The following is a 26306-nucleotide window of genomic DNA, read 5'->3' on the forward strand; positions in this document are numbered from 1 at the left end:
AGGGTGTCAGAGAGGAGTCACCTTGTTTCAGTACAGTAACCCTATAATGCATCATTCTGAAGGCTGCAGAAGCAAATTGAGTCACATTAAAAAATAACTGCTAACAGGGCCTTTCTTACAATTGTCTTCAAAAATGTTGTGAAATCGTGTTACTACATTTAGTCCCTTTCACAACTCTAGTAATGCAAATTGCAAATGCTATTTATAATTTAAAATACAAGTTTTAATTTTTCAAAGTTTCAGGATTGCTATGAGGGCCTAAGCTCAGCTGAGAGAAAGGAAACTGAAGAAGAAAATCAAACTCAGGCATTTGGAGCTGCACAGCACAGAGACCAACTGKCTGAACTGAGAAGTCCAGCACCCATGAAGCCCAAGGTATGTGAAATTTATTAATGATTTCATGAAAAAGATCTGAATGTGTACAACCATAATGCAGACTTCCTTCTTCAGGGCTTTTAATGGCAACCATTGTGCTGTGACTAGGAAAGATTGTGGGGCTTGGAATATTTTTAGAGGGTTTCAAAATAAGAAATTTTCCAGGTAGTTATTTTCTATACCCTATGCCCAGAATAACTGTGAAATAACTGCTGAAGTCGACAGCCTCTGTGGGTGAGCTAAGTGCTCTGCGTGGTAGCCTTGCTCKCAGCACAGAGATTGAAAATGATATRAAAAAGACAATTGAGGTTGTAGATTTATTTACTTGTATCTCCTAGCAGCAGGCCTAATGATTACATTTCATAGAAAGGTAGGCTTAAATAGTTTTAAAAATGCTATGAGAAATACAAGAGAGCTCACAGGTAATAAACAGTAATAAAAAACTATGAGCAATCTTGTTAAATGTCCAGAAGCAAAAAGGTGACAGTTGCCATCAGAAAGCACATTGTTTTTTTTTTGTTGCAGTTGGTCACATAATATTTCTAGCAGTTGAAGGACTAGTGTGCTGTCTSTGTTAATGCTTGCACCTATACCTTTCAACTTTTATTTCAATATTTGGTATATTTGATCTGTGTGTCCAGTATGCAGGACTGCAAGGGTCTCCAGTTGCATAAGCTTCATTAGTTGTGATGGCTAATGGGACTCTTCAACTGCATGGAAGTTGAACAGCTTGTGACTCAACCCCTACAGCAACAAGGGTAGACTGAAACCCGACAGAGTAGATTTTAATAGAAACTGGATTGTTAGGTTAGATTCCAGTTAGGTTTATCTTGTGAAATCAGACCTCTGAACCACTYGAGATCCACTTCTGGTCTACTGTGAAGAGAACATGCTCTTAGCATTAGTTTCTATGACAAAAAATGCTTGTGTGCATTTGTATACATGCTCTTACCTCTGTTARTTAAGCATCTGTTCCTTGTCTGCTGGTTTTCTGGTTGGAGACTAGGAAGAAATAGATGCAATAAATACATAGTCATGTATGTATTAGTGATAAARTAAGCTGGTAAGGAATGCTTTCCAAAGGTGAAGAGCTCACAGAAGAGCCACTCAGTGAGGGCCACTTCATACACATTTTCATGCTAATGTGAATACAGCACATGTCCCCAAAAGCAGGGTGACTACAGAGCATCCACGACAGCGCTGCCTTATGGAATGGTATGAGGGTATTTTGTATGAATGGAGCTCACTCTTAGCAGCATGTCAGTCCCCTCTTAGCATATTTAGTTGTCTTTGAGTTCCTCAATCACCAGTTTAGCTGTGAGCTGTCCTCATGAAGGCCTAATTTTGCAATAAATAGGAAGGAAACTATATATACATATAATATGTGTGTGTGTTTCCTCTTAATTTTAATTTGCAGCCTGATGTGAAGCTATAATATACTTAAACCGGAACATAAGTTAAATAGGCTAAAAGATGTACTATTAAAAGTGCACTGTYTTCAATAAACAACAAAAATGTAGTTTTGTTTTCAAGACTGACAGTCCTGATTGAAATGCACTGTTTAGGTCATGGAAAAAAATGGCATATACAAAAGCCTATATATGCTTAATAATCCTGCATTTCTTGAGCCTGGCTAACATGTTTCAGTTCCTCTAGGTATAAATAACTAACTCTGGATCTGTGTTTGTTGTTTTTCCTACTGGCCTATCAGGGACAATGCAAATTGGTAAATAAAAAGTCTCAAAATAAAGAGCTATTTTTCAGTATTCAGGGCAATCTCTACTTAGGTGCTACCTGCAGCAGCATCAAGTGATGAATAAGCAATCTGCTAGCGGCCTGGAATAAAAACAAGGGGCTGAAGACGGTTGAGGATGGAAGCCAGCTATCTGGGACAGTGATCCTAATCAATAAACTGGCCGCCTGGGAAGCAGAGTAGTGCTCTTCTGAGTAATTTTTGGATGGAGCTGAGGAAGAAATTGGGTTTTTGGCAGCTGGTAGAGCAAACTTAATTAAACTGAATCTACTTGATTGTCACAGGCTTCTGCAGAGTTGGAGATCCAAATTTTCAAGATGAAGTTTTGTTGAGGCTGCCTTTACTGCAGTGGATGACCTGGCTGCATACCATGCCTTGCAGAAGCAGGTCAGTATCAAACAACTCRCTGCAGAAGATGGTAAATTTATGCTCCTTTTTGCCTACGAAGGCCATTTTCTGAGTAGGAAGCAACCAGTACCTATGGGTAGTCTAGTCATTTATGCACATGGCCTCCCTGAGAGGGGAGGGAGGCCCAGGTTCTGCAGAGACCAGCTGCAAGGGGCTCACCACCTGCCACCAGTGCAAACTGTCCTAGGCAGTTTCTGCAGTCTTGCACTTATTTTTAGACCAAGGATGACTAAATCTGTGGGATGTGATACACAAGGTATAACTAACTGCAGTAAGACTCAGGATTTTAAAAATGTTTCATCCCATCTTCAGAAGCAACTAAGTGAGATTCACGGAGGCATTCAAATATCTAAATATGTAGACTTTTTTAAAAGTGTTTAGATGTCTTGAAATAGYTTTTGTAAATACTTGAGGAATAATAGAACTTTCTTCATGTCTTGGAAGAACAGATTTTTCTTTCTTTTTTGGTTATTCAATTGTATATTAAACTGTTGCAAAATGAGATGTGAATTTCAAGATAGTATCAAATGTTATAATGGAAGAATGAACCAAGTGCTACTCATTAATAACTTTTGTTACAGTGGAAGCAGTATCTAAGTTTGCAGGAAACTAAAAATTATGTTCCTTACTCATTATAGCATATATTTTCTTTCCTCATTAAAATAAGAATGAAATCACATCAGAAGTCTGTTAGAAAAGTAATCTCTTTGAATCGTAAGTGAAGACTTCAAAGAGGATCTCTGAAAATGGATATCCAAAACAGCACTTGAGTTGTGAAACCTGGAGAGAGTGGCCTGTCTTGTTAAAAGGTACAGCTGGTGAGCCTGTTTACAGATGGGAAAGAACTCAGACCTTGTCAACAAATCTGAGAACGGTCAGCAATCATACATACYGCTTTATTAAATGGCATGTAGTAGAGCAGGTCTCTGAAATTAATGCTGTCTGGTCTGTTTCCCTTGTGAACTACAGAAAGAAGAAACACAATTGTTACTGTTGATTTACATCTGGATTTAGATACTATAGTTGCCATGMGGGTGCCTCCACCCCCAGAGGATGTTTATCTTTTAAAAGTTCTATTTTTAAAAATCTAAATCTGTGGTAGAGTGCACTATTAGGACAGAAGCCTCCATAATGAATCTCTCCTTGTATTTCTATAGTGCAAAGCAGCTGATATAAATGTTTGCTGAGACAGAAGGTAGCATAGCAAGGGGCAGAGAGGCTAGGATCAAAAGGGAACAGTGTGATCATTATCTGAGTTAGTGGAGAATACAAGAGCCTGACTGTTTCACAGAGCTTAAAATTCTCTACCTGGCTGGTATGACTCATGACTGAACTCTGGAGATAGAGGAGAGATGCAGAATGAGGACAGATGCAGTCTTAAAAAAATAATAAAAAAAAACCACACAACACCCTCCAACCGGACTCTAGCTTTCCAAAAATCACCCTTGGGTCAGGGTGAGCTCTGCCTTGCTTACAGCAAACCAGCTCTCAAGAGCACRTGCCAGGCAGGCAGCACAGGACCTTAGCCTGTACTAGCTACAGCTATGCAGGAGCAAAAGGCTCAGATATAAATTATCTGGAATCCCKCTTAAGGGAAGGACATAGGGATGACAAATACATTTCTGCACAGGCCCTTGGCATGGGGGATTTGTGGGAGAGGCAAGGTCGAAGCACAAACCCACCAGCTACTACCACCCAGSTTCTGGGAAGTGGCACTTCTGGTGATTTTGCCCATCAGAAGGGGCTGGGGAACCCACTGTTGCAGTTACATTTGTCACTTTCTTAGCTTACRCAGAGGCACACGATTGCTTTTAAAATATTTTTCAAAAAGAGCATAGGATTTTCTCCCTTCATTTCAGTTTTGTTGCAAAAATACTGGAGTCTAAACTGCACGCTGAAGAATACTGTATCCTAAGTAGAAGATTAAAGCCAAACCTTAGAACAACTGCCTTGGCATCTATCAAACCTCTTTGAGAGGGACAGTAGGTAGTGCATGTGATCAGTGTTTAGGGTATTATCTGATAATTCAGTCACTGATTCAGCAAAAAGAAATTCTAAAACATTTTTCAGTAAAGAGCTACTGACTGAAGGCTAGAGGTTTATATAAATGCAGCACTGTTRAATAGAATAATGAAAGCAATGCTGTGGATTATCTTTCTCTATTATGGTAAGGAAAAAACTTAGAAATTTATATTGATGATAGTAATTGTCTCCTAAGTATAAGTCCAATGTAAAAAAAGGAACACCATATTTCACTTTCAAGAACTGGTATGTATTGATGTTTACAGAAATCTTGGATTTAATGTCAAGACCATCTAATACAATCTTTTCATAGTTACAAGAGAAAATGCTTCTGTGCAATATGGGTGATTTTTRCTGATGAAGACATCCAATCCCAAAAGGGGAAAAAGTCTTAACAAAGTCCTGACTTTAAACACACAATCTTTCTCTCTATCTATTAAAATGCTCATTACAAATCCAGTTCCTAACTCAAAAATCTGTTTCTAMTGTCTGGCAGGCTGTTGAGTATCTTTCTTTACAGTTCAAGTCTCCAGTGATTTGAAAGGCAAAGTGTTCCTTACCATTCATGTTTTCCTTTTCTGCTCTGTTGCCAATGTGGTTTTCTCTGAGACAAAGTACCTTTTCCTTTAAGTTAAAAAGCAAGCATAAAAGCAGAAGTCAATCATGAAGGCTTACTGTAGAAATAATAAATGAATACAAACAGCTGCATTCTTCTCAATACCAAGCTTCTCTATTTAGAAACACTTTAAAAGACTAATTTTCCATTTAAAATATTTTCTTCTGATTTCTTAATGGGAATTTTAAAAATATCTATACAGCTATATMAAATCTTCTAATTTTAGCATTTATATCTAAGAACAAGCCTCATGCAGTTTTTCCTGACAGTAAGTTATGTCAATTCTGGAACTGGACTACACGGACACTTGTACTAGGGCTGATTCCAGGGAATGAGATCCCTGAGTTTTTCAGGGTTTTAACTTCATAAGTGGAGGGTAACAGAGAAAGGCTTCTCTAGCCTTTCTGGAATCTATTTTGATTCTCACAATCTAAATAACCATTAGCACGTGGCTTCTCTTAAGAATGAAAGTAGGCCCTCTACACCCTCCTTCGAGCACAGAGATGTTCTGGTTAGCCAAGACAAGTGACCCTTACAGAAAGCAGGCGTCACAGTGCTCCATGCAGGGTGGCCGTGGGCAGAGCAGCGCCAGCCACTGTCCTTAGGAGCTCAGGGAACCCTGCGCCTCTGTCGCTCTGAGCTGCTGCTCTCACACCACGACTGCGCTCACTAAAGATAAACTATGAACYGCCCTTGTTATCAGCAGCTGAGAGCTGTCCTGTTCTGCAGAACCAGAAACCAACCATGGTTTTCCTTTCTATTAGATGCTCCTACAGGACAATACATCTATTTTTTAATTAATATACAATCTAATATAACATATCAGGGCAGGACCTTGGCCTGCAGTGGTCATGTTGGAAGTAATTAACAACCTCATTTTTCTCCTCAGCCACATGTAACTTTGACGCATTTCTTTCCGTGACTCAGTGTAGGGGCTTTTTTAAGTCCAGGCTTTAATTTATTCTCTGTATTGAATAAAAGAGCTGAAATGCATTTCTGAGAATTGTTTCTCTCTATAGGTTGAACCCTTTGAGAGAGGCCTTGGTCATACACTAGTCTATATATTAACAATGCACATTTGTAGTACTTCTGCTTCCATTAGCTGGTACTTCTCAACAAGCTGTTCAGTTTGCACAGCTACTGGAGGAAGGTTGTTGCTTCACAGAAGATAAACAGACTTAAGCAGTTTAGAACAAAAGCCTCAGCAGACCAACATCATTAAGCTAGGATTTTAACCAAATGCACCAGCACCTGAAGTCAGGCAAAAAAAAAAAAAAAAAAAATCCCCAAAACAGGAAGACTCAAATAGTGCAAGGAGGTACCTAAACAGTTCAGTACCTGAAGCACTAGTTTGAGAAGCTGATGGGCACAATTATGGTGCACAAACTCAGAACACATAATTGAGTCCTCATATATGTATATAGAGGGGGCAAAATGAAGCGTTTGTTTTTTGCAAGTTCTGCTCAAAGCGTAGTATACATTTGGTCTCCTACCTGCTGAGTGGAGGGGCGTTGGCCTTTTTCGGTTTGCCATTGTTTAAATTTTTCTAGTGCTTCATCCACAGAAATTGTGCCCTTTTTCACCTTTTCCTGCAAATGGATCAGATCTTCCTGTTGAGCTGGGATGGTGTGTCGCAAAGTGCTGTACGTCACCATTTCCATGTGACCTCTGGGTATTGCTATGAAATGTGAACAGATAAAGACAGGAAATGTTAACTCTTTTCATTTTGTTTTCTGTTATGGTGCAAGTTGTTTGTTCAAAAAAAAGTTACACAGTGATTTTTATGAATTTTCAATTAAAATAGTTTCTCACATGCATGRTTTTGTGTGTTGGTTCTTAATAGGAGCTACGCAATGAACTACTGAGCTATCCACCACTCTCCAGAAGCAGAGAAGCTTCTTTAACGGTTCATTAATTGCCATTCCCTGATCCAGACATATTCCAATTAGTGTCAGTTCACATAAAGCTTCCTTCTACTGCTAAAGCTACAGTACTGACATTTTGAAGGAAATCCTTGTCCTGTTAAGGCACAAATTTCCACAGTGCTTTTTTTTTTTTTTTTTCCCCAGCTTTAAAAATCACATTTTTCAACAGCCAGGGTGTGATCTGGTTGGAAGCCATTACATAGCTTCCCATTGATTTTATTTTTAAGCTACAATCATTAGCTACATCGCRGTGACAAGAACTTGTTATTGGAACCCATTTCTCTTACAATCCTGGTGAAAGAAAGGGACAGGGATTCACACAACTTGGTCCTGTCGTCAGCAACGATGAAACAGGACCTTCCCAGCCCCTGGATAAGGAGCGTAAAGCACAAAAAGCACTGGGCTCAGGCTAAACCCMATCCTTGGAGCCATAACTGCTCGTTTGGTTTGTTTCCCTGTTTGGTTATGCACAAGGAAGGTGTCTTTATTATAAAGATTGTAAAAGATAAAGGGAAATACTTTAATATTAAAGTTTAAAAAAAACAACTTTTCCTATTTCCTCTTGTGGAGCATATGAAATACTAGCTGACACTAGACATGAATTTCAACAATTTTGCATCTCAACTATCATTTATGTCTTGACAGCAAGGAACTAAAGCTTTCCATCTGACATAATTATTTGGAGAGAAGATGACTTCATGAAAAAGTGCATTTTTRTATCAGCAAAAGGATGGTGGGGGTTCCTCAAGCCTATAAGAACTATTTTATGTTAGTGCTCTCTCTCTCTCTCTCTATGTATGTACGTATAAATGTACATATATGTTTTGCAGAGGGGTACTAGCAATGCTCTGTTATTACAGTAAGCTCTAGAAGGCCCTATATTCTTTTCCTAAATGACTTAGCATTAATGAAAAGTGATGYCAGCAACACCAGAGGGTGCAGTTCCCGGGTCTAGGACCAACCAAGCAATTGTGTGCTACTTTGTACATGTTAATCCTCATCTGCTTCTTGTTAAAGGAATACTCTTACTATTGTGATTTATTTTAGGAAGCCATTAATGGAATTTACAGTAGCAACTTTTCAACATGGTCTGAAACTCAAATGACACCTSGCCTGCTACCTTTTTCTTGTAGCTGATCTCTTAATGCTGCCACAGCATTATGGATTTAAACCACATACAGAAAAGCAGATGCTAAAKCAATCAAAATTTCCAGCAAAGCTCTACCAGTTGCATCAAAGTAGTTAGAAAAACCAAATGAAATTCTGTACCTTGCTTCCTGGCGTTGCAGCACAGCTTATCTTGGTCACTGGGTGATCTAGTAGCCTTTTGCTGAAACACTACAACAGAATTAAAAGGAAAAGGAAGCTGATGAAAATGGCAGTAAAAAAATCACATGTTCTGCCAAAAAAGAAGAGTCTCTTCAAAGCAGGCTAGAAGAAAGTTCTTCTAGCTTAGGTGCATTTCTCAGCCCATTGGGCAGTCTAATGTTAATTACTGGAAGACCATGTGGCTGCGCAGAGCAGCAGCATCACTGGTGTTACAGCCACCAAGACAAGAAGGGTTGAGGTAAATAAAACACACTTACCACATGACCATGTTTCTTGCTTAGAAAAACACAGCTGCACCTCTAAACTCTGCAGCTGSTACAGACAACTCCAATACCCACTAGCTTATTTTATGGGGGTGGCAAGGCAGGAAAAGCAGTTAACTGTGCAGTAAYACTAGCGGAGAGTAAAGAAAATTACCTGAATCACATGAACACTGCCTGAGTAAGGGAGGCTCAAGACTGTGCTGACATTTAAACTCTCTGCACTTGCTGTGCCTAAAGGGGAGGAAGGACCAGCTCCTCATTCTCCATTTTCTTCATGCCCAGTCTCGAGCAGGCTGATAGGAACAGTGATAATGAGTGAATATGGCCAGGGACTACTGCTGCCACTGTTACCAGAGAGGTTAAACAGACAAAGTAAAAAAAAACTATGGAGACCGCCCGACTATTAAAGTTTTGTCCTTCTCTACAGTCTAACGCTGAGAGACTTCACCTTTTGTGATACTCCCCTCTGTAATGGCCACAGAATGCTCCTAAATGTGCTCGCATTATTCTCATCTGTACTTGGAACAGCATCCCCTCTTTTAAAGTAACCAGAGCACAGAGGGAATGCAGGCAGCCCAAATTTTACTGCATGAGGAGCTGGAAGAGGGCTACACTCAATGATGTCCCTGCTTGGAAAGTACTTAAATTGATAGGTTTTTTTTGAATTTCTGCTGAGTTTTGCAATGCTGGAGTAATCAGAAATGGAATTACTCTTCCAGTTGTTCAAAGTAGAAGTGTTAAAACTGCTTTAAATGCTGCTTCTTGCTGAAATGATTTCAGKTGGCAGCAAGTAGTCACTGTGGGTAAAGTAAATGAAAACAAATTATGCCTGTTTCTGGGCTGTCTGGAACAATGTGCGTGCACACTGCGCTACGGCTGCCACAGGCTTAAAGAAGGCTCAAGGAATTCACACCTTCATTTCCACAATCAAATTATGGATATACTGCTGAATGGCACTCAGGCCATTCTGTACAGAGACATATTCTGATCCTTCTAGATGTGGACAATAAAGCRAAAATTGCCCCAGCAAAGTAATATTAATATAGTATTTATTTTTTAAAAAAAATTTAAGTACCMTGGTCCTTACAGGATAGAAGGTTGGGTAGTGCCACAGCCTCTCTGCTGTAGATAATCTGATTGAAAAGTTGCAGCACTTCTATTACACTGTTATTTAACAGGTACCTTCAATAATATCCGTATGATCAGAAAGAGCCCTTTAAAAATTGCAGTCACATTGTGATTGATTAAAGTACCCGTATATACTTACRGATCAAAATCTACAAGTTAAAGCAGATACATAATTTTTATCCATGATGTATCTGCTTCCTTTCTGAATTTCTCCCAATGAAGTGAGGTTGAGAGAATAAGCAATTCTACTTCAGCCTCCTGCTACAGGACAGAGATGAAGTTCTCTGCATGCTCTAAATGCATTTTTACGTCTTAGATGGCAAGATGGCTTTTTAGGCACGTAATGTAACCTCAATGTTTCTTCAGTAAAGCAAGAACTATTGCACCATATTGCAGTAGCTCTGAAAACAGAAAGCAACGTTTAACAAGTATGGCAAAATACAATTTTGTGGCAAGCATGCACAAGTCTAGGAAAATTCCTAATGAGAGGTTTGAAAAGTAAAAGGGGGCTCCAAAGTCCTCTGAATTGCCTTTATCTCCGTCAAACTTGTTGCAAATACCGTTTCAGGTTGTCTGCACATGCAAGTAAATAAGCTATGAAGCTTCAAATGTGGCTAATACTTTTCATGATTATCACTACATATATAAGGACTAGAAATACAACATCTAAGAGGACCATTCTATACATTTCGTGGAACTACAATGCAGAGCAAGAGTAGCCAGTATCTGGAGAGAAAATGTGCAGATTTTAACAAGGGCTGCTGGCTGACAACGCCCAGGAATCTGATCCTCAGAATTAGTTGGGCTCTGACAGAAAGCTGTAATGGTGAGGAGATACAGGTGCACTATGAGGTATCAAAAATTGCTTACTGATAGTAATAAGCAATATAATTAAAAATACATGCAATCAAAAGGTAGAAAAGTTTACATTATGGGCTGCCAACTCTTTTCAGTTAAAAAGCATTGGTCAATTCAGATAAGGTTTCTAATTTAGTTTGTACTTTAACTGCCTAAACTATGAGGGATGTTTCCTAATTTCTTGCATTAGCAATATTACATCAAAAAAATCAAATAACTGTTTGGCACTATACKCTAGAGATTCAAATAAATCTAAATTGATGAACCTATCTTCTGGAAGGAATATTCTGCTAATCACAGCATCAGCATAATACCACCTAGTCAATGCTTCCAGCAGAGAAAGACAGAGGAAGAGAGGCAATAAACCCATTGATAAATATCACTAATTTGAATTCACTTTGCTTAGGGAAATTCTGGATGAATTTCGTCATCGACTACATTGAGTTTATGTCCCAAACAAAATTATCTACCAGAACTGTTTTATTTAGGACGCACTGAAAATTAAAGTCTGGTGGACCAAGCTCTTTATAAGAAACACAGGGCTATGTGATGATGCAAATTCATTAATGAACTAGAGTTTTGCTTATTAACACATCTCCACTYAGCTGCAAGCTGGAGTCCGTGCACAAGCTGCTGCCCTGCTCTGAGGAGGCTTTTGCTCCATTCCTTTCACAGTGGTCACAAAATTAACTGTCATTATTAGGGAAAGACTGAAAAAGGATGGCTGAACATAGGGATAATGTGCAGGSAGAGGCTCCTATCTTTGCCCAGGCTGTTTTTTTTTTCCATATTTTAATATTTCAGCACTTAAAGTGAGCATGGTACTTAAAGTGCATGGTACGTCGGCAAACAAAACTTGCAGGTCCTTTTTCCGGAAGAGGTTAGCTTGCAAATTAGACATAGCACAGCAAGGGCTGACAAATACCCAGAGAATACTAAGGCAGAAACACAGAAGAGTGATGTTTATTATTCAGGAGACAAGAACTCTGCAGATATTTGTGTTCGCATCTTTTTAGATCTCATTTTCCTTTTGCTTGTTGTTTACTAACACATGGGCCATTGCTGGCAAGGTAACAGCACTGCAATGCTAACCAATAAGTTCTCTATCAGATAACCAAGTTTTCTTGACGTTATGCAAAATATTTCACAGGGGTGTGCAGAGGCACCCTCGCTCTCAGAAASGAAGGGACCAGTCTGACTCAGTTGTGCTGGGGTGAGATGACCAGTTGGAGCTACAGCCTCACACTTGCTCCTCACAACTTCCCCACCTGCTCTCACCATTTATCCRCCCAGCCACGTAATTAGGAAGTTGAGACCAAGAAACCCAGTTTTCTCAGATCAAAAGTAAAATGACTTTAGAAAGAATCACAACGCAATGACAATGTGAAAACATTAAACCAAAAATACAGAGACACCAGCAATTCTCCTTCCTGCTTGCAGTCAGATTCTGAGCTTTGAATCTGAGCTCAAACTGTCAGAGCTGCAGCCCCGTGGCTCGAGAGGGCTCGAGGGCTCTCCCACTGCCCTGCACAAGACTCTCAGCAGCATCCTGGGACACCGCACTCCTGGAGGGGACAAGAGGCTGCTGAGCAGGACGCACGCCTAGTGGGTCGGGGTAACCTGCCCTTCAAGCTGCAGGCCAAGCTGCTCGCTGTGCTGCGTGGGATGAAGAGAACTCCCCACCCTTGCTCCTGGCTGAAGGGTAATGCGGGGCGCTGGGAAACTGCCAGGCGCCTTAGCCACACACAGGAGACCTTGTTCCCATGTAGTGYCTGGACATACCCCCAGGCCCATTCCTCTTCCGTAGAGGGAAAACAAAAGGGAATGGCTGTACTTTTTTTTTTTTTTTTTAAACCAGAAATGCACTATTTAGAATAGATGGCTATTCAGCCAGGCTGGACCTCCAAAATATTTTCCCTTTCTGCCCCTTATTCAGCATATATTTTAATCTATGCAAGTTGAAGTGGTAAAAAATGAGTGAATCAGCAGGGCAGATGAGGCCTGTATAGCACCTCGCAAGCAGGTCCATGCTGCTCCAGACAGACCAACAGCGCTTCCTGTCATTCCCTTCACGAGAAACCTCCTGAGCCTCGGGACCCATCGTGGCATCCATCCACAGCACAGTACTCCACACTCACCATCCAAAGGTATGGAAAAAGCCCTCTGTGGGACATAAATATTGTGCAGCTTGCATGGGCTCCAAGGCTTTTAGGAACTCCTGTTTTAGAGCATTTAAACAAGTTGCATAATAAGAATTTCTGACTTGGGATGCAAGGGCTGTTGTTCCCAGTATTCAGCYTGTTAGGTTTCCATCACACCAGCAATCCTGTTCTCCTTTATGTTGCTGGTTTTCATTTTTTACTGCATTTAAGTTCTCTATGCTGCACATAAAATACTCTGTCTCCCTTAAAGTACCCAGTGGCTGCTCCTTTTGCTGCATACCCTGATTTTGATGAGCAACGGGTACGCAAGTTGTTCTCTTCTGGACTAACAACTGTTTTTTTTTTTTCCTTTTGTAAGCCCGGTGGAGTCTCTCAGACAGATATCTTTATATAATAAAATGTTTCCAGTGCACAGAGGAGTGCACCTTGCTTCAGGGATTTCCAAGGGGTCACTAAAAGGAGAAAGGCTACAGCATAAGAAGCCAGGTAGTAAACAGCTCTACCAGGCCTTCTCTAGCAACACACAAAGCAAGCTAAGTTTTATTTATGCTGCTGTAGGACAGGTGTCTGTGCTGCAGGGAACCCCCTGGCAGAGGTGGGCCCTGGTCAGGGGAAAGGATGGAGCCAGAGCAGGCTGGCAGAAATGCCAAGGAGGCACTATAGGAACCCTTGCACCTGCTCACAGCATGTGCTGAGGACTTTGGTTCCTAGCCCCATCAGTCTGGTATCAATAGGGAGCATTAAAATTTCACTGTAAAATGCAAACAAAACATCTCATACATTTATTTAACAGTTGTTTTGGCAGACTAAAAATAAATTACTGAAAAAAACTACAAAAGAGCACTTCAGGAATGGAAAGGGAGCACACGGAGTGTACACCATCTGGACCATAAGCTACTTGGCACCAAGTTGCAACTCAGTCGCTTGATGAACCTTTCTCATATAAGCAGAACTCCTGCAATGGTCTAAATAAAACAACCGTGTTCACCGTTTGCTAGAAACGCAGTACCTTTAGCGGTGACCAAGGGACAGGCTGCTCAAACAGCATATTCTGTATCATGTTGGTTGCTAAAAGAACACACTCATAGCTGCCCAATATTCCATTATATGGTCATAGTTCTTACAAAATTAAACTAAAAAAGAGAATCTTAAACAGAAAATGAAAATATTATTAGTCAGAGATGTTTTCCATGCATAAAGGTAAGAATAGATTGACTGAATCAACCACTTGGTTGGTTTGAAGGTAACTATCTTTTAAGGAAATACTGCTCATCAACCGGAATGCAGATACCCATATTCCACCAGTGAATATTTGCAAAGAAGCAGCACTAACCTTGTACGATATAGGGAGTGTTCTCCTCTCTGCACGGCAAGCGCACAGGACGAGGGGCAGGGGCTGGGGGCCTGTTCACAATAAAAGACCTGTGCTCTGCCCTCCTCTCCTCCTCATCAGCCAGGATCATATCGTACACGCACTCGTCCAGCCTCGCACAACTGTACGGGTCTTCCTCCTCATCTTCCTCACATGTATCGTCGTCTTCTCTATAGCATGCTAAGTCTCTGTCATTGTGTTCTCTTTCACTTCTGTCTTCCACCAAATTCCTCTCTGAAAAGGAAAGGAATTGCTTTACAAGTTAAGAAAGGAGAGGAAGGCTAAATTACTGTTGTAGATTTTTCTTGTGTAATTTGGAGTCCTAACTTCACTMAAGTGCTCTGGTTTTCAGAAGTTCTGATCACCTAAGGCCACAGAGAAGATTTTCCAAAGGAATACTTCCATTTCAAGGCTTTCTCGTGATTTCAATACAAATTACCAAAACTGTACAGTTATGCACTCACCCCCCAAATAAACGACCTTATTTAAAAGAAATACTGGATGTTCCAGTTGCTCTCGATGAAGTCACACAAACATGCTCTTTAATTCAAGCTAATTAAGTGGAACTTGTGCCCTAGGACTTTTGGAAAGGGACCATGACTTAGGAATTGAAACCTATTTTAGAAAACATTGGATTTTTATCTTTCCAACAGCTTCAGTGTCTCATTTCTGCAGGTTTGACTAAGATGTACTCTGTGAGAAGACAGAAAATAAATATACATACCAAAAAAGCCCCTTAAAAGCCCCTTACACTATATTAGAAATTTATAATCTCTTGTAACCTATTCTAGGAAYATTCAAACCTCCACCGTCAAATAACTTCGCTGAGTCACTCATTCTTCCATACTCCCTCTGTTTCAAACACGGTGTAGTCCAACCTGTTTAAGGGTTCAGAAGCACTTAATGAGCTTTCTAAGTGAGGTACAAATGTAATTTATAAATGGCATACCTTACTAGTATGTATTCTGGCTAAGATATAAAATGTTTCAAACACACACACACACGAAGCAGCCATCTGCCTTATTTAAATGAAAAATATTTTGCTTCTATGACATTCTAAGTTTTCTCTAGGGGATTTTTTTCCAACTCCCCCAGGGGGCACTCTCATGCCACTGCCAAAAGGATGAGGCTTCAAGAAGAGGGCTGAACTCTGACTTGCCTCTTAGGTATTCCACAGCAACATCCTCACTAAGTGGCTGACTAAAATTATGTAGCAATGACTCATTTCAGCTCTGCTTTGAAAGGCAACTATCATCCCAATTTAGAGAATTCCTGATATTTTCTCCCCATCGCTAAAGCTGAAACGATGAACTAAGGAGAACGCTTCAGGAAAAGCAGAGCATCTCTCAAATGAACCATTCAAACAGGGCCTTTTTCAGATGAGCTCTATTATCCTTGGACTCAGTACAAAATCCAGCATAACAACAACTTTCTCTGCTAGTATCCATGTACAGGCAGTTCTACTAAGCCTATATTAATACATCCTGTATGCAAACCCTGCCCCCCTCAGTTATGGATTTAAATATTAACCTTTGAGTATTTTGTGGGAACTAAATTCAGTTTTTATTTTCATTCAGGCTTKCTTTCTTTTAGAAACTGCTTGTAATCAGCTTGTAACCTGAAGCAGGCTATAGGGCTAGAAAGCTCCTTCTGGATACTTATGGGAATGGCAGAGGTGCTTGGAGATGGTAATTTAGGCCTCTGATAGGTTATGCCACATTTGAAAACAACAGGAATAAGCAGTAAATAAAAATAATGCTCTGGAGCAAACTCACAAATGATTTGTGTGCACTCATCAGCAGTGCCCAGCAATCCTTGCTTTTTTTCCCTTGACTATTTCAAACAGGTATTTACCCTGAAGTSCTTCTTATGAGAGGGCTCTGAAGTGTACCCCTCCAAAACAGATGCCACCACTATTTTAGTCTTTTCATGCTTGAATCAAACTACAATGCTTAATTCAACATTTTTATTCTACGGTCAAAATATTTAAAACAAGAAAATTGAGGAAAAAAAGCACACCATTTCATTGCTGTGCTTTCTCCCTCACTTTCTCCCTCTCTTCAACGTAAAACACAATTTAGTGTTGTATTTATAATCACAACTTTGATTAAGCCTAATAAAATACTATTTCTCCCACAGTCACCTATTAATTCTACCAGTGAAATTCCAAACTGTATTCAAAACCTTATTTTTAATCTTTAAATGGTAGCTACTTAAAGTTAACTTGACAAAAATATACTCTCAATGTTTTAAAAATCTCTGTTGCAACTCTAAAACATGATGTATTATTTGACAGTTCTGTAGGAGGGTACAGGAAGAAGATCTGCACCCAGAGCCCAGCAGTCCACAGCTCAGTATTAGCTGGCATTCGGGTCAGGATAATTCTGACGGAGCATTGCGGACAGGCACATACCTGCCGTACAGCGTTAGGGCCATCCTGTCTGGCTGCTACTATTAGAAGTGACAAGCTTCATCTAGCAGCACCTGACCTGAGCTGTGCATACGCTTGTACTTGCGTTTTTTCCCTCCCAAGATCATACCTTGTGCAAAATGGTGCAGATCATCCTGTCTTAGGGTGCCAGCCAGATTTCGAGGGGGAGGAAGGGGTGGCCTCTTATAGAAAAAAGTGTGTCTTATGTTCTCTCCAGGATCCTCATCACACAGGTTGGCATACAAACTGTAAGAATTGTTGCAGCTGTATGAACCTCCCCCTACTTTATCTTCATGTTCTGTCTTGGTTTCTTCCTCGTTATCTTCTACATCCTCCTCCTTTTCTTCATCCACCTGAGCTTTTCTTTGGCGTCTTGATCCAACTCCATGCTGATCCCCTGGGCTCTGCTTGGCTTTTAATGCTAAAGAAGGTATTATTTCATTTAAAAYTTGCCATCTGGAAATGTTTCCTGTTTCAAGGTTTTGCACAGAAGTAACACAATGGCTAATAAAACTTTTATGAACTAATACAGTAGGAAACCTGTCAAATACACACTGTCAGTGAATAGCTTTTAAAATATTTACCAGATCAACCGTGGAAGTTTTTATTATATATTGCTACTCTGGCACGCAATGTCTTTGTGCATGCAATATGTTAAACTTTTCTACAGTTATTGTCAAACAGAATCACACACACTTACCTTGCTCTGTAATTTGTATTACCTGATTTTCAGTGCAGCCCAGCATAGCAGTTAGTAAAATAAAGCCATAGCTCACACAGCTGTGCAACTTGCTTTTAATACCCTGTGGAGGCTGGCTGCTTGTTAAATCTTTAAAATGAAATAAATGTTGCCCTTGGAAGAAGAACTCCACTTTCCTGGGGAAACTGAGCTCTCATGTCTTTAGCGACCCATGGACACAGAACAAGAACAGAACACAACAGATGGATACACAAGTGTAAAATTTGTAAAATATCTCTATGTATAGCATCATGCTTTGGGTAGCCGACCTAAGAAGCGTAACAGAACAAAACTATACAACTCCTTTAGCAGCCTTGTAGCCCATGTAGTAACTGGCCCTTGAGGCAGGTTTTCCATTCAGAGCTCTGCTTTGGAAAGACTTTCCTTTAGCCACTGTTCATGCTGAACATGAGACAGTTTGAAAGATAAACTTGACAACAAATACATAAGATAAAAACAAGGTAAGATAACAAGATAAATCACGTGTTTTATAGACATGTGATACTGTAAGATATACGTAGCTATAAGAAAATGCCACGAATAAGTGCAAATAAAACAAGCAGCAGCTTTCAAAGGGAGTACAGATGACTGCATGCATTAGCATCAAGCCTAGACGTATGAAGAGCAGACTGTGCTTCATTAAGTCTTCCCGCCTCCGCACAGGAGTTGGCCACCTCTGCAGGCTCGACCGTCTGCCAGATCACTAACAGATCCCTCTGTCTCCAGAACCTTCCTGGAGCTGCCTTACACTGCGGCTTATTTCATAGAGCCATGACTGTATTAGCACAACTGGGCAGTATATAAATCTCTCACCTGCCTTCCTCTTCTCCCAAGACATCTGCCCACCTCAGAAGATGGGGCAAAACGTGGATGTGGAAAGCATTCACATAATTTGGCCATATCATTTGTATTTAACCCCACACAGTCTCCAGATTTCTTTATTTCTTATTTAACAAAGACAACATCTACAAAGCTGTCTCACAGTATGACTTACAAATGGCTGGTTGAGTTTCAGAGCCTAACATAAGGACATAAGTGTCATCCTCTTCCACTTCCTCCTCGCAACTGGTGAAGTTATCTGCCCTATTGGTCTGGAAAGAAAAAGAAAGCAGAGAACATATATTGGTGATGCAATCCCAAAGCAAAGTCATGCAGGTTCAAGGAAGAAACGATTATCTGGAGAAGCAGCAGACAATTTCTGTACAATCTCCAGACTTTTCCTCAAGTCACAGCGCTCTCTTCCAGAATTCAGTATCACTAAATTTGATAAGGCCAAATGCTTCCTTGWCAAGCTCTTTAAGTCTGAACAAGGCATGTTACTGAGAAGGAGGAAATCCTTTACCAGAACTACTTACAATGCTAAATGCAAGATGTACTTTCTGTGTGGCTCAGCAGTGAATTGTTCCATTAAACACCACAACTTAGTCTATTTTATTCCCTCCATGTAATTCACGCTCTGTCAAACTCACCAGGATATAGTTAGCATCAATCTCCTCTGCTTCAGGGTAGAAAAATTTCTCTGCCTTCTGTGTAAAGATGTCTGAAGAACATCACGCATGCTTTCCTCCCTSGGACAAACTTCTCCTTCCTAAAAGTCATGGGTAAGCTATAAGACCTTTCTACCTCTCCAATAAAAACTATTTTTCCTGAAATCAGTGTATCCAAGTAGGAAAGCATGAAAAATGCAGCTCCCTTCAGTCAGCCTTTCAAGGTCTGTACAGTTTATCCTAGGCTGTATCTAAATACTAATACTAAAATTTAATACTAAACTAATTCAATTTATACATCTGAGTCAGTTCATCCGCCTACCAGTTTTCATCATTAAGCCTTACTCCTGGAGAATAAGACTTCAGGACTTCAAACACTAGCTTAAATTGAAGGTGCTACATTTAATTTGCTTAGGACAAAGGCTGTCTAGTCCTCTTCTGAATTCTAGATCATTTCTATCTGCTTCTTCAATAGCATTCAGACTTACTATCAGATAGCTATAAAACATGATCCTGTCATGCTAAGTCCATTCATTTACAGCTGAGGTAGCTTCAGGGGCTTGATTTTTTTTTTTTTTTATAACACGTAGCCTAGATGTTTCTTCTAATACCACTTCCAATATTCAGCACCTAGAGCTCTGCCAAACGGAGCTTTGCTCACTGGCCTCTCTCTCAGGCTCTGTGGCTCAGCATTTCAGATCAGAGGAGAGGACAGTCCGGGTATGGCTGTCCTGCACACACATCCTTAAAGATCTTTTGTATTATCTATCAGGCAATAACTTTTCAATCACCTGAAGCTGCATGATCACCAGAAGAGAAAGTCAGTGTGGTTCTGGCATGACAGAGCTCACAACTCTGCTGATATGGAGCCCTAATTCTCCTGTGACTTTGAGAAACCAGTTACCAAATGCTGGCCAAAGCTATCATAGTCTTGCTATAGAGGCTGTGAAGGCATGTAAAGCAAAAAGGCAAGCACACTTGTGCTTTAAAAATGATCTGGCACTTATGTGCACAGGTATACTGGTGCCTAGGTCTTTAGGGTCTGCGCAGGCCAAAGCAGTAGACACAGTCTTCCTTAAAGCTCTTGGTGAACCAAATCCAAAGGAATGTGGATTTACTTGCACTTACACTTACACTGAAACTGAATGCAGTACTGCGCACTGTTCTTTCATAAAGGTAAGAGAAAGCAACAGGCTTGAACATGTGAGATATGAGTCTGGAAGATTTCTGCAGCTGAGTAAGACTATGCCCAACTATAAATCACCTTGCTGAATCATGGAGTTGAAAGAAATTTGAAAAATCTTTCTATTATATAAATTGCTAATGGAATACAGACTAGTACAGGAACCAGGGCATGGGGCACCCTGATCAATAAGCTTTTCCATTTTGACAATGAATTGTTGAAAATTAGCTTTATAAAAATATTTCTTATTACCTCCAATTTCCCCCATTAGCTGTGTTTCATTTTGTGCTTTCATAAGGTCTTCAAGTGCCTGTGCTACACATCCCAGTTTGTCCTCAGTAACCTGATACATCTCCCACTTCCTGAGGACTTCCTTCTGCCAGCTGGGCTTTTTAGAGAGCAAACTGAACTACTACACTTTCCATCCTTCTTCCACAATAAGTTTGCAGTTCTATCTTAATAGCATTTCCTTAAAATATCACTTTTACCTCCTGTGAGATGGCACACAGGAAAGTTTCCTTGCCAAAACTCTAAACTCACTGTTTTTTTTTTTTTTTTTTTTTTTTTTCTTTTCTGAAATCTGCTGCTATTCTTTTGTTATTTCTCCATCCCATGATAGGCACTGGATATTACCAAGCATGTTAGATGCCTCTCTCTGATGTTACCTTCTGTTCAGACATTCCCAGTAAGCTCCTCCTGACTGATTACAACCCAAGAAGGGAGTCCTGCAACCATTTCCTTCACTATCAGCATCAGCAGGTACTTAGCATAAGCAGACGAAGTCTCAGTGYATTTTTGACAACAACAAACTCAAATATAACAAGTTCTCTGACCCAAAAGAGGGAGGGATGGTCTAACACCTATCCAATTCAAAGTCATGGCTTGAACACCAAAATGAGATGTGCTGACTTCCTTCTGAAAAGGGGTGTTCTAAAAATCCAACTTCTTAAAAAAATATAAACAATAAAACAGCTTCTGCACTCTCTTAAGCACAAATTAGAACATCTTTTCCAGAAAATTTWAAAAAAGGGAACAAGAAACCACACTTTCTAAAGTGACTTTACTTTTTGATAATTCCGTTTCATGCAACTTTATGGCTTAATGGAAATCTTAATAATCTCTTCAGAACAACTGAAAAGCAAGATTGCATCTGATCTTTAGCAGAGACAATCCATGGGAAAACTCTGCTGCTCTCACCACCAAATCTACTTTCARGCATGGTAACCAAGACTGGGAACATGCAGAAACAGATTAAACGTCACTTGCAACACAACCTGTTACACTTCATACTCCAGGCTCTATGTCATKGTTTCTTATTTCAGAAGTACAGACTTTCCCAAATCTCCGAGAATATGCCCTGGTGCCTCCTCCCTGACATCAACAGCACCCTCTAGGATAACCCTTCTCCTTCAGCAATGTTGGTGGAAAACTTCAGCCCTGGAAAGCTGCTGAGGCCTTCATGGGCAGGCGGCACACTCCCTGCCACAGTACTGCATCCTCTCCCTGAGAGGGAATGCAGGCACGAGGCAAAAAAGCCTGGAAACAGGGAGACACCCCTCAGAACCTCAAGGCAGACTAAATTACTTTGCTTAGATGGAGGTTTCCTCCATTTCTCTCTCAATCGTATAGCTCGTATACAGCTCGTATATATATATTTATTTTTTCTCCCCTCTCCCAGGTAACTGGCTCATACTGTTCCTCAGAGCTACTAGCACTACCTGCTTAGCCCTCAGATGCAACCACAAAAGCAGATAGGGCCAGGAACATCCTGCCCTTTGACACCTATTTTCCCAGTTGTTGCTTCACCTCATTCCACACTCCCCACAGCCCTGCCTGGGCTGCAGCCTTTGGCACCGGGCCTCTCCCAGCCTTCCCAAACGCAAAGGTGAAAAGCAGCCTGTCCTGGCAGATGGTCCCCACTCACGCTTCCCCACACCATGCAATGCGAGCAGACACTTTGGCAAACAAGCTCCTTCACTCACTTCCACCTGTGCCCTTGAGCTGCAGCCTAGTGACCTGCCAGTTCAGTTATAAAAATTTTTCTCTCAAGTTTGCCTTAACGTTACTAATATGCACATATTCCACAATGTAAAATATTCATCAAAGTACTAGGAGTGTTTAAGTATTTATTACTCATTCTTCCCGGGGCCCTGTATGAGCACCTGGAGAAATGACAGAAGCCAGCTTCATAAAATTGATTGCATGCGTAAGGCCAGAATCAACACTGCTGTTCATTAGCTTTATTAATGCTAAGCACTTTCACTACCCTATTACCTTGCTTGCTAACTCATACTTGCAAAGAAATAGATGAGGAGACAATGCAGACTTCTCTGAAGCTCAGTGCAACTCACTCAAATCCATCTCACAATCATATGTAAAAAAGCAYTCATGAACCCAACCTCTTTTTCAAGTCACACTTCTGGTGGGCAGGTGGGGAGAGGAGAGGTAGAGAGAAGTTGGGTTGCACATTTTCTGCCCCAAAACACTTAGACAGAAAGCAGTTTTCAGCAGGCTGGGCTGAGCAGCCCAGGAGCTGGATCCRGCCTTTGAAACAGCTGATCTTGGCCTCCTCACCTCAGCAAGTGTCRTCTTACAGAAGGCTGAAAACACCACATATTACTGTGCCAGTCCAGGCTGCTGCCTTCTCCGCTTGCTCCTGACCCAATGGAGCGAGCAGTTSGGTGGATGCAGCAGGCAGCCACGAGGTCAGCACAATCAACACTTAGAAATTCTGTAGGAGACCCTTCTCCGCCCCATGTCTTTGCAGAAGATCAAKGGTAGGAGAAGTTCCCAGGACTAGTTTGTCAAGGACAGTGTTCACTGCTGCACTTTCCATTATTTCCTCTCAGCTTTCCATGCATTATTGAGGCRCTTGGATATCAACAGAAGGTGAGAGCTTCCACGGTGCCAGTAACACCCATTAGCCCACTGAGCTAGAAGTAACAGGTCTGAGTTTGTGCCACCCAAGGTAGAGAGCAAAAAGAACCAGTATTTCTAATCAGTAACTGTACTTAGAATAAAGCTGCTCATTCAGTGAACAAAAGGCAATGATTACTCCATTACTCCAAATGACTTCGCAAAGTAGAAAGCAGTCATAATTTACTGCAACCCCCTCATGCTTTTCTAGCATCTCATGCAGCTGCTTGCAGCATGTGGCTTTATTGCAGGGGACTGGGCATAAAAAATGCCACAGTGTTGTCACTTTTCAAATATATGAGCCCTACCTCAGAGGTGCACACAATTTTCTTACAAAAATGTATTCCTTTTGCATACAGAAGGCATCATCATCTTTCCCAGTGCCCAGATTTCTCTTTTGGGATCTTATGTGTGTATAACTTATTTATTTGCCTCTTCATTTTAAGTGAACAGTTCTTCCTTTGCCCCTACTCGTTCAGTCTCACTGTGACCTAACAGACTGGCATATTTATTTGCTGACTCTGTGAATGATAAAACATTAAAACAAGACAAATGGCACTAAATTAGGCAGAGGAACAAGTAATGTAAAAGAAAGGAGGTAAAGATAATTACAGAGCTGGAGAAATTACCTGTGTTTCTGGTGACACCTTCTGCACAGAGTTCACTGAAAGTCCTAAAACAGCTACCAAGTTCCTGAAGTCAGAAGGACAGGGAACCGGCAGAACCCTCATGTCCAGACACTGGCAGTACATAACTGCAGCATTAATCACTAAAGGTACACAAATGAAGAACTTGTGCTCACCTTCTCTCTCGTAGGTGTTTCTTGCCGCTCTCTAATCCAACTACTGAGTATCAGGGGATTTTTTTTCTTAGCATTCAAAAATAAAATGCCTCCTCAGACTCATTTTAGCTCATTTCTCCTTTAATGACAACTCTCATAACTTCACTTTTCACACACCCACACCACCTTCTGAAAGACTTTCGGATCTTGCAGAGTACTGATTCTGCTGAACAAAGTATCCACTGCTGCTTCACAGGCTGTGTGAGCACTGCAAGCACCACAAAAGCCTTCCCATCTTGCCAACAGGTTAATTTTTCACTCCAGCAGGATACAAATTATTCTTATTTTGTCTGGCTAAAATAATAATAATGCTTCTCTACAGAGCTTCTCTTCCACTGAATGACAAYTACTAAGCTCCTGTTCCCTTAGCTGACTGCCTGGTAGCAGAGGGAGAGGACAGGTGGGGGCTCCTATCTACAGCCTGCCTGGGTTTCCAGCCCTTAGCACTTCTCTGAGGACAAACACAGGCTGACGGAGCAGGAGCAGCTCCAGGCTTTCAGGCTGGTACATTTCAAAGCCCCATGCTCCTGGTTCCTTAAAAGCATGTCATGCACTGGAGTYGGTGGCAGCTGCATGTTCGCTACTGGCATAACATTTATGATTTATTAGTGGGCTGCAGCTCTGCAGCATAAATAAATTATTTCCCACTGCTTGTCCTATTTTCTCTATATGCACTGCATATGGTGTTACTCTGGCAAAGAGATGCTAACACTTTGCATTAGAAGAACTACATTTTAAAGGCCAATAAAGTCAAAACCCAGTTTAGGTCCTGCTCTCAAATAACAGAAAAATAGAGAACCTAAGCTCTCTGGCGACCTCTGAGATATAGTCATTTTCCTGAGCCTACTGCATGCCCAGAAGTTGGTCTTTCATAGACATGTGGGAGCTTTGCTCTGCCTAGCCCATTTTTTTCTGTATCAAATTTAAGGAGAGAGGGATAAACATAACACGCTGTGGTATGTCTATTATGTTACACATACACACATCCAATCGCTAGCCAGAGTTCTCATACACTGGTGCTTATATTCAGCTTCTTAAAACCATCCTTACTCTCCTAAACAGCTGAGAAGGAACAATAAMGCCTATTACCTGCACTTCACTCAATCACATCAAAAAAGCTACTGTTCTCTGGCTGCACATAYACACATCAGGAAAAATTATCTCATAAAACATTTCTCCTGGGGGAAAAACATTGGTACAGCATGTGGGAAAATTAGGCTCTTTTTCATAAACGAAAGACAAAAATAAAGTAAAACACAATACTCTCTTTAAAACATATTCCATGTAAATGAAATCTCTAGTCAAGCAGACAAATTATTAGCCCTTGAATGCTTTCAGACTTGCAAGGATTGGTTTTAAACTCMAACACTATAAAATTGTTGTGAGTTGTAGTCAGCCTGGGATACTTGTAAACAAAATTATTTTCAATGATCTGTAAGTAACATAGTAACCTAATTCTATTTATTATTTAATAATTATTTAGTAATTAAAATATATTTAAAATATTAATAGAATATTTCACTTGCATATTTGTATGGTAAGAAACTCTTGTGATGTTTGAGCAAAAATTATGCAATATGGAAGAAGAGACACAGAATATACTACTGAAAGAAATAAAGATTGATCTACCCTAATTTTGTGAGGCATTTCTCCCTGCCAAGCTCTCAAGGAAAATACCTAGTTATCTTTTTTTTTTCTTTGTATTTTCTATATTTTCTATGACCAGTAACAAACCAACAGCATGGATTCATCGCTGCTATTGCACTGCTCAGACAGTGCTCCCAAGGCACAGCACAGCTGTACTTCAGTTCTCAGAGACCTACTGTGAAAGTTAGTGCCAYGTGCAATCCTCACATSCAGATGAGAGCATCTTGCCTGATTTACGGGCCTGCCTTTGTTCCAGCTTGCCTCCTGCTTCAACTTGCCATAAACTATGCTGCTGCTTTCCATATATGCCAAATAAGCAGGTATCTGTTATATATGGCACTGAATCCCTTCTGAATTTTGCATGAACGAGTAAGGATTGAACAGCATAATGCATTTATTTGTATGCTATATACCACAGAATCTGTCACAGTGGAGAAAAGGTTGAGCAAATATGCTTGCTTTGCACGAACGTGAAACAAATACCAGCCTAACTGATGACTGAACCACAATTAGTTGCTGCTTGAAGGCAGCAACCAGCTACCTGCACCTGCTAAAAGTCCTATCAGTTACTTTCTTCACATGATATTTGTTGGGACTTATTCCTAACTCAGGAGGCCAGGAGAGAAGAAAAGCCAAATTTTAAGATACTGTTTTACATAATTTCTTTTAAAATAAAAGTCTCTAGATTTTTCTTTCTAGTTTAAGCGTGAGGGGTGACCAAACGTGTAATTGGCTTCTTTTATGCTAATGGCAACAGTATTAGAAAATGCTTAGCAAGCACAGTTCACCAAAAATGTTTTGACAGCCATTTTAAAGGCAGCTATTACTAACTTAGAACTTGTTATGAATAT

The 26306-nt window shown here is 40.5% G+C and overlaps 1 protein-coding gene and 1 long non-coding RNA gene across 2 annotated transcripts in view; one reads left to right on the forward strand and one right to left on the reverse strand.

Moving 5' to 3' along the window:
- The first annotated feature begins 281 nt into the window (after nucleotides 1-281).
- LOC112957300 lies at nucleotides 282-3411 on the forward strand. The gene is made up of 3 exons (XR_003251195.1): nucleotides 282-375; nucleotides 2413-2515; nucleotides 3204-3411. It is a non-coding gene; the product is annotated as an uncharacterized LOC112957300 (long non-coding RNA).
- The window catches only part of BANK1 (B cell scaffold protein with ankyrin repeats 1), a 91476-nt gene continuing 68499 nt past the window's right edge, over nucleotides 3330-26306 (reverse strand). The window contains exons 9-15 of the mRNA XM_026050892.1: nucleotides 18376-18472; nucleotides 16752-17063; nucleotides 14173-14445; nucleotides 8369-8437; nucleotides 6668-6852; nucleotides 5119-5182; nucleotides 3330-3499 (exon numbers count right to left, since the gene is read on the reverse strand). Of these exons, the coding sequence (XP_025906677.1) occupies nucleotides 3393-3499; nucleotides 5119-5182; nucleotides 6668-6852; nucleotides 8369-8437; nucleotides 14173-14445; nucleotides 16752-17063; nucleotides 18376-18472 (1107 nt within the window). The 3' untranslated portion in view covers nucleotides 3330-3392. The remainder of the gene's footprint in view (nucleotides 3500-5118; nucleotides 5183-6667; nucleotides 6853-8368; nucleotides 8438-14172; nucleotides 14446-16751; nucleotides 17064-18375; nucleotides 18473-26306) is intronic.

Source organism: Nothoprocta perdicaria, unplaced genomic scaffold, assembly GCF_003342845.1.
Source record: "Nothoprocta perdicaria isolate Ctin4 unplaced genomic scaffold, notPer1 scaffold_71, whole genome shotgun sequence".
Taxonomy (NCBI): Eukaryota; Metazoa; Chordata; class Aves; order Tinamiformes; family Tinamidae; genus Nothoprocta; species Nothoprocta perdicaria.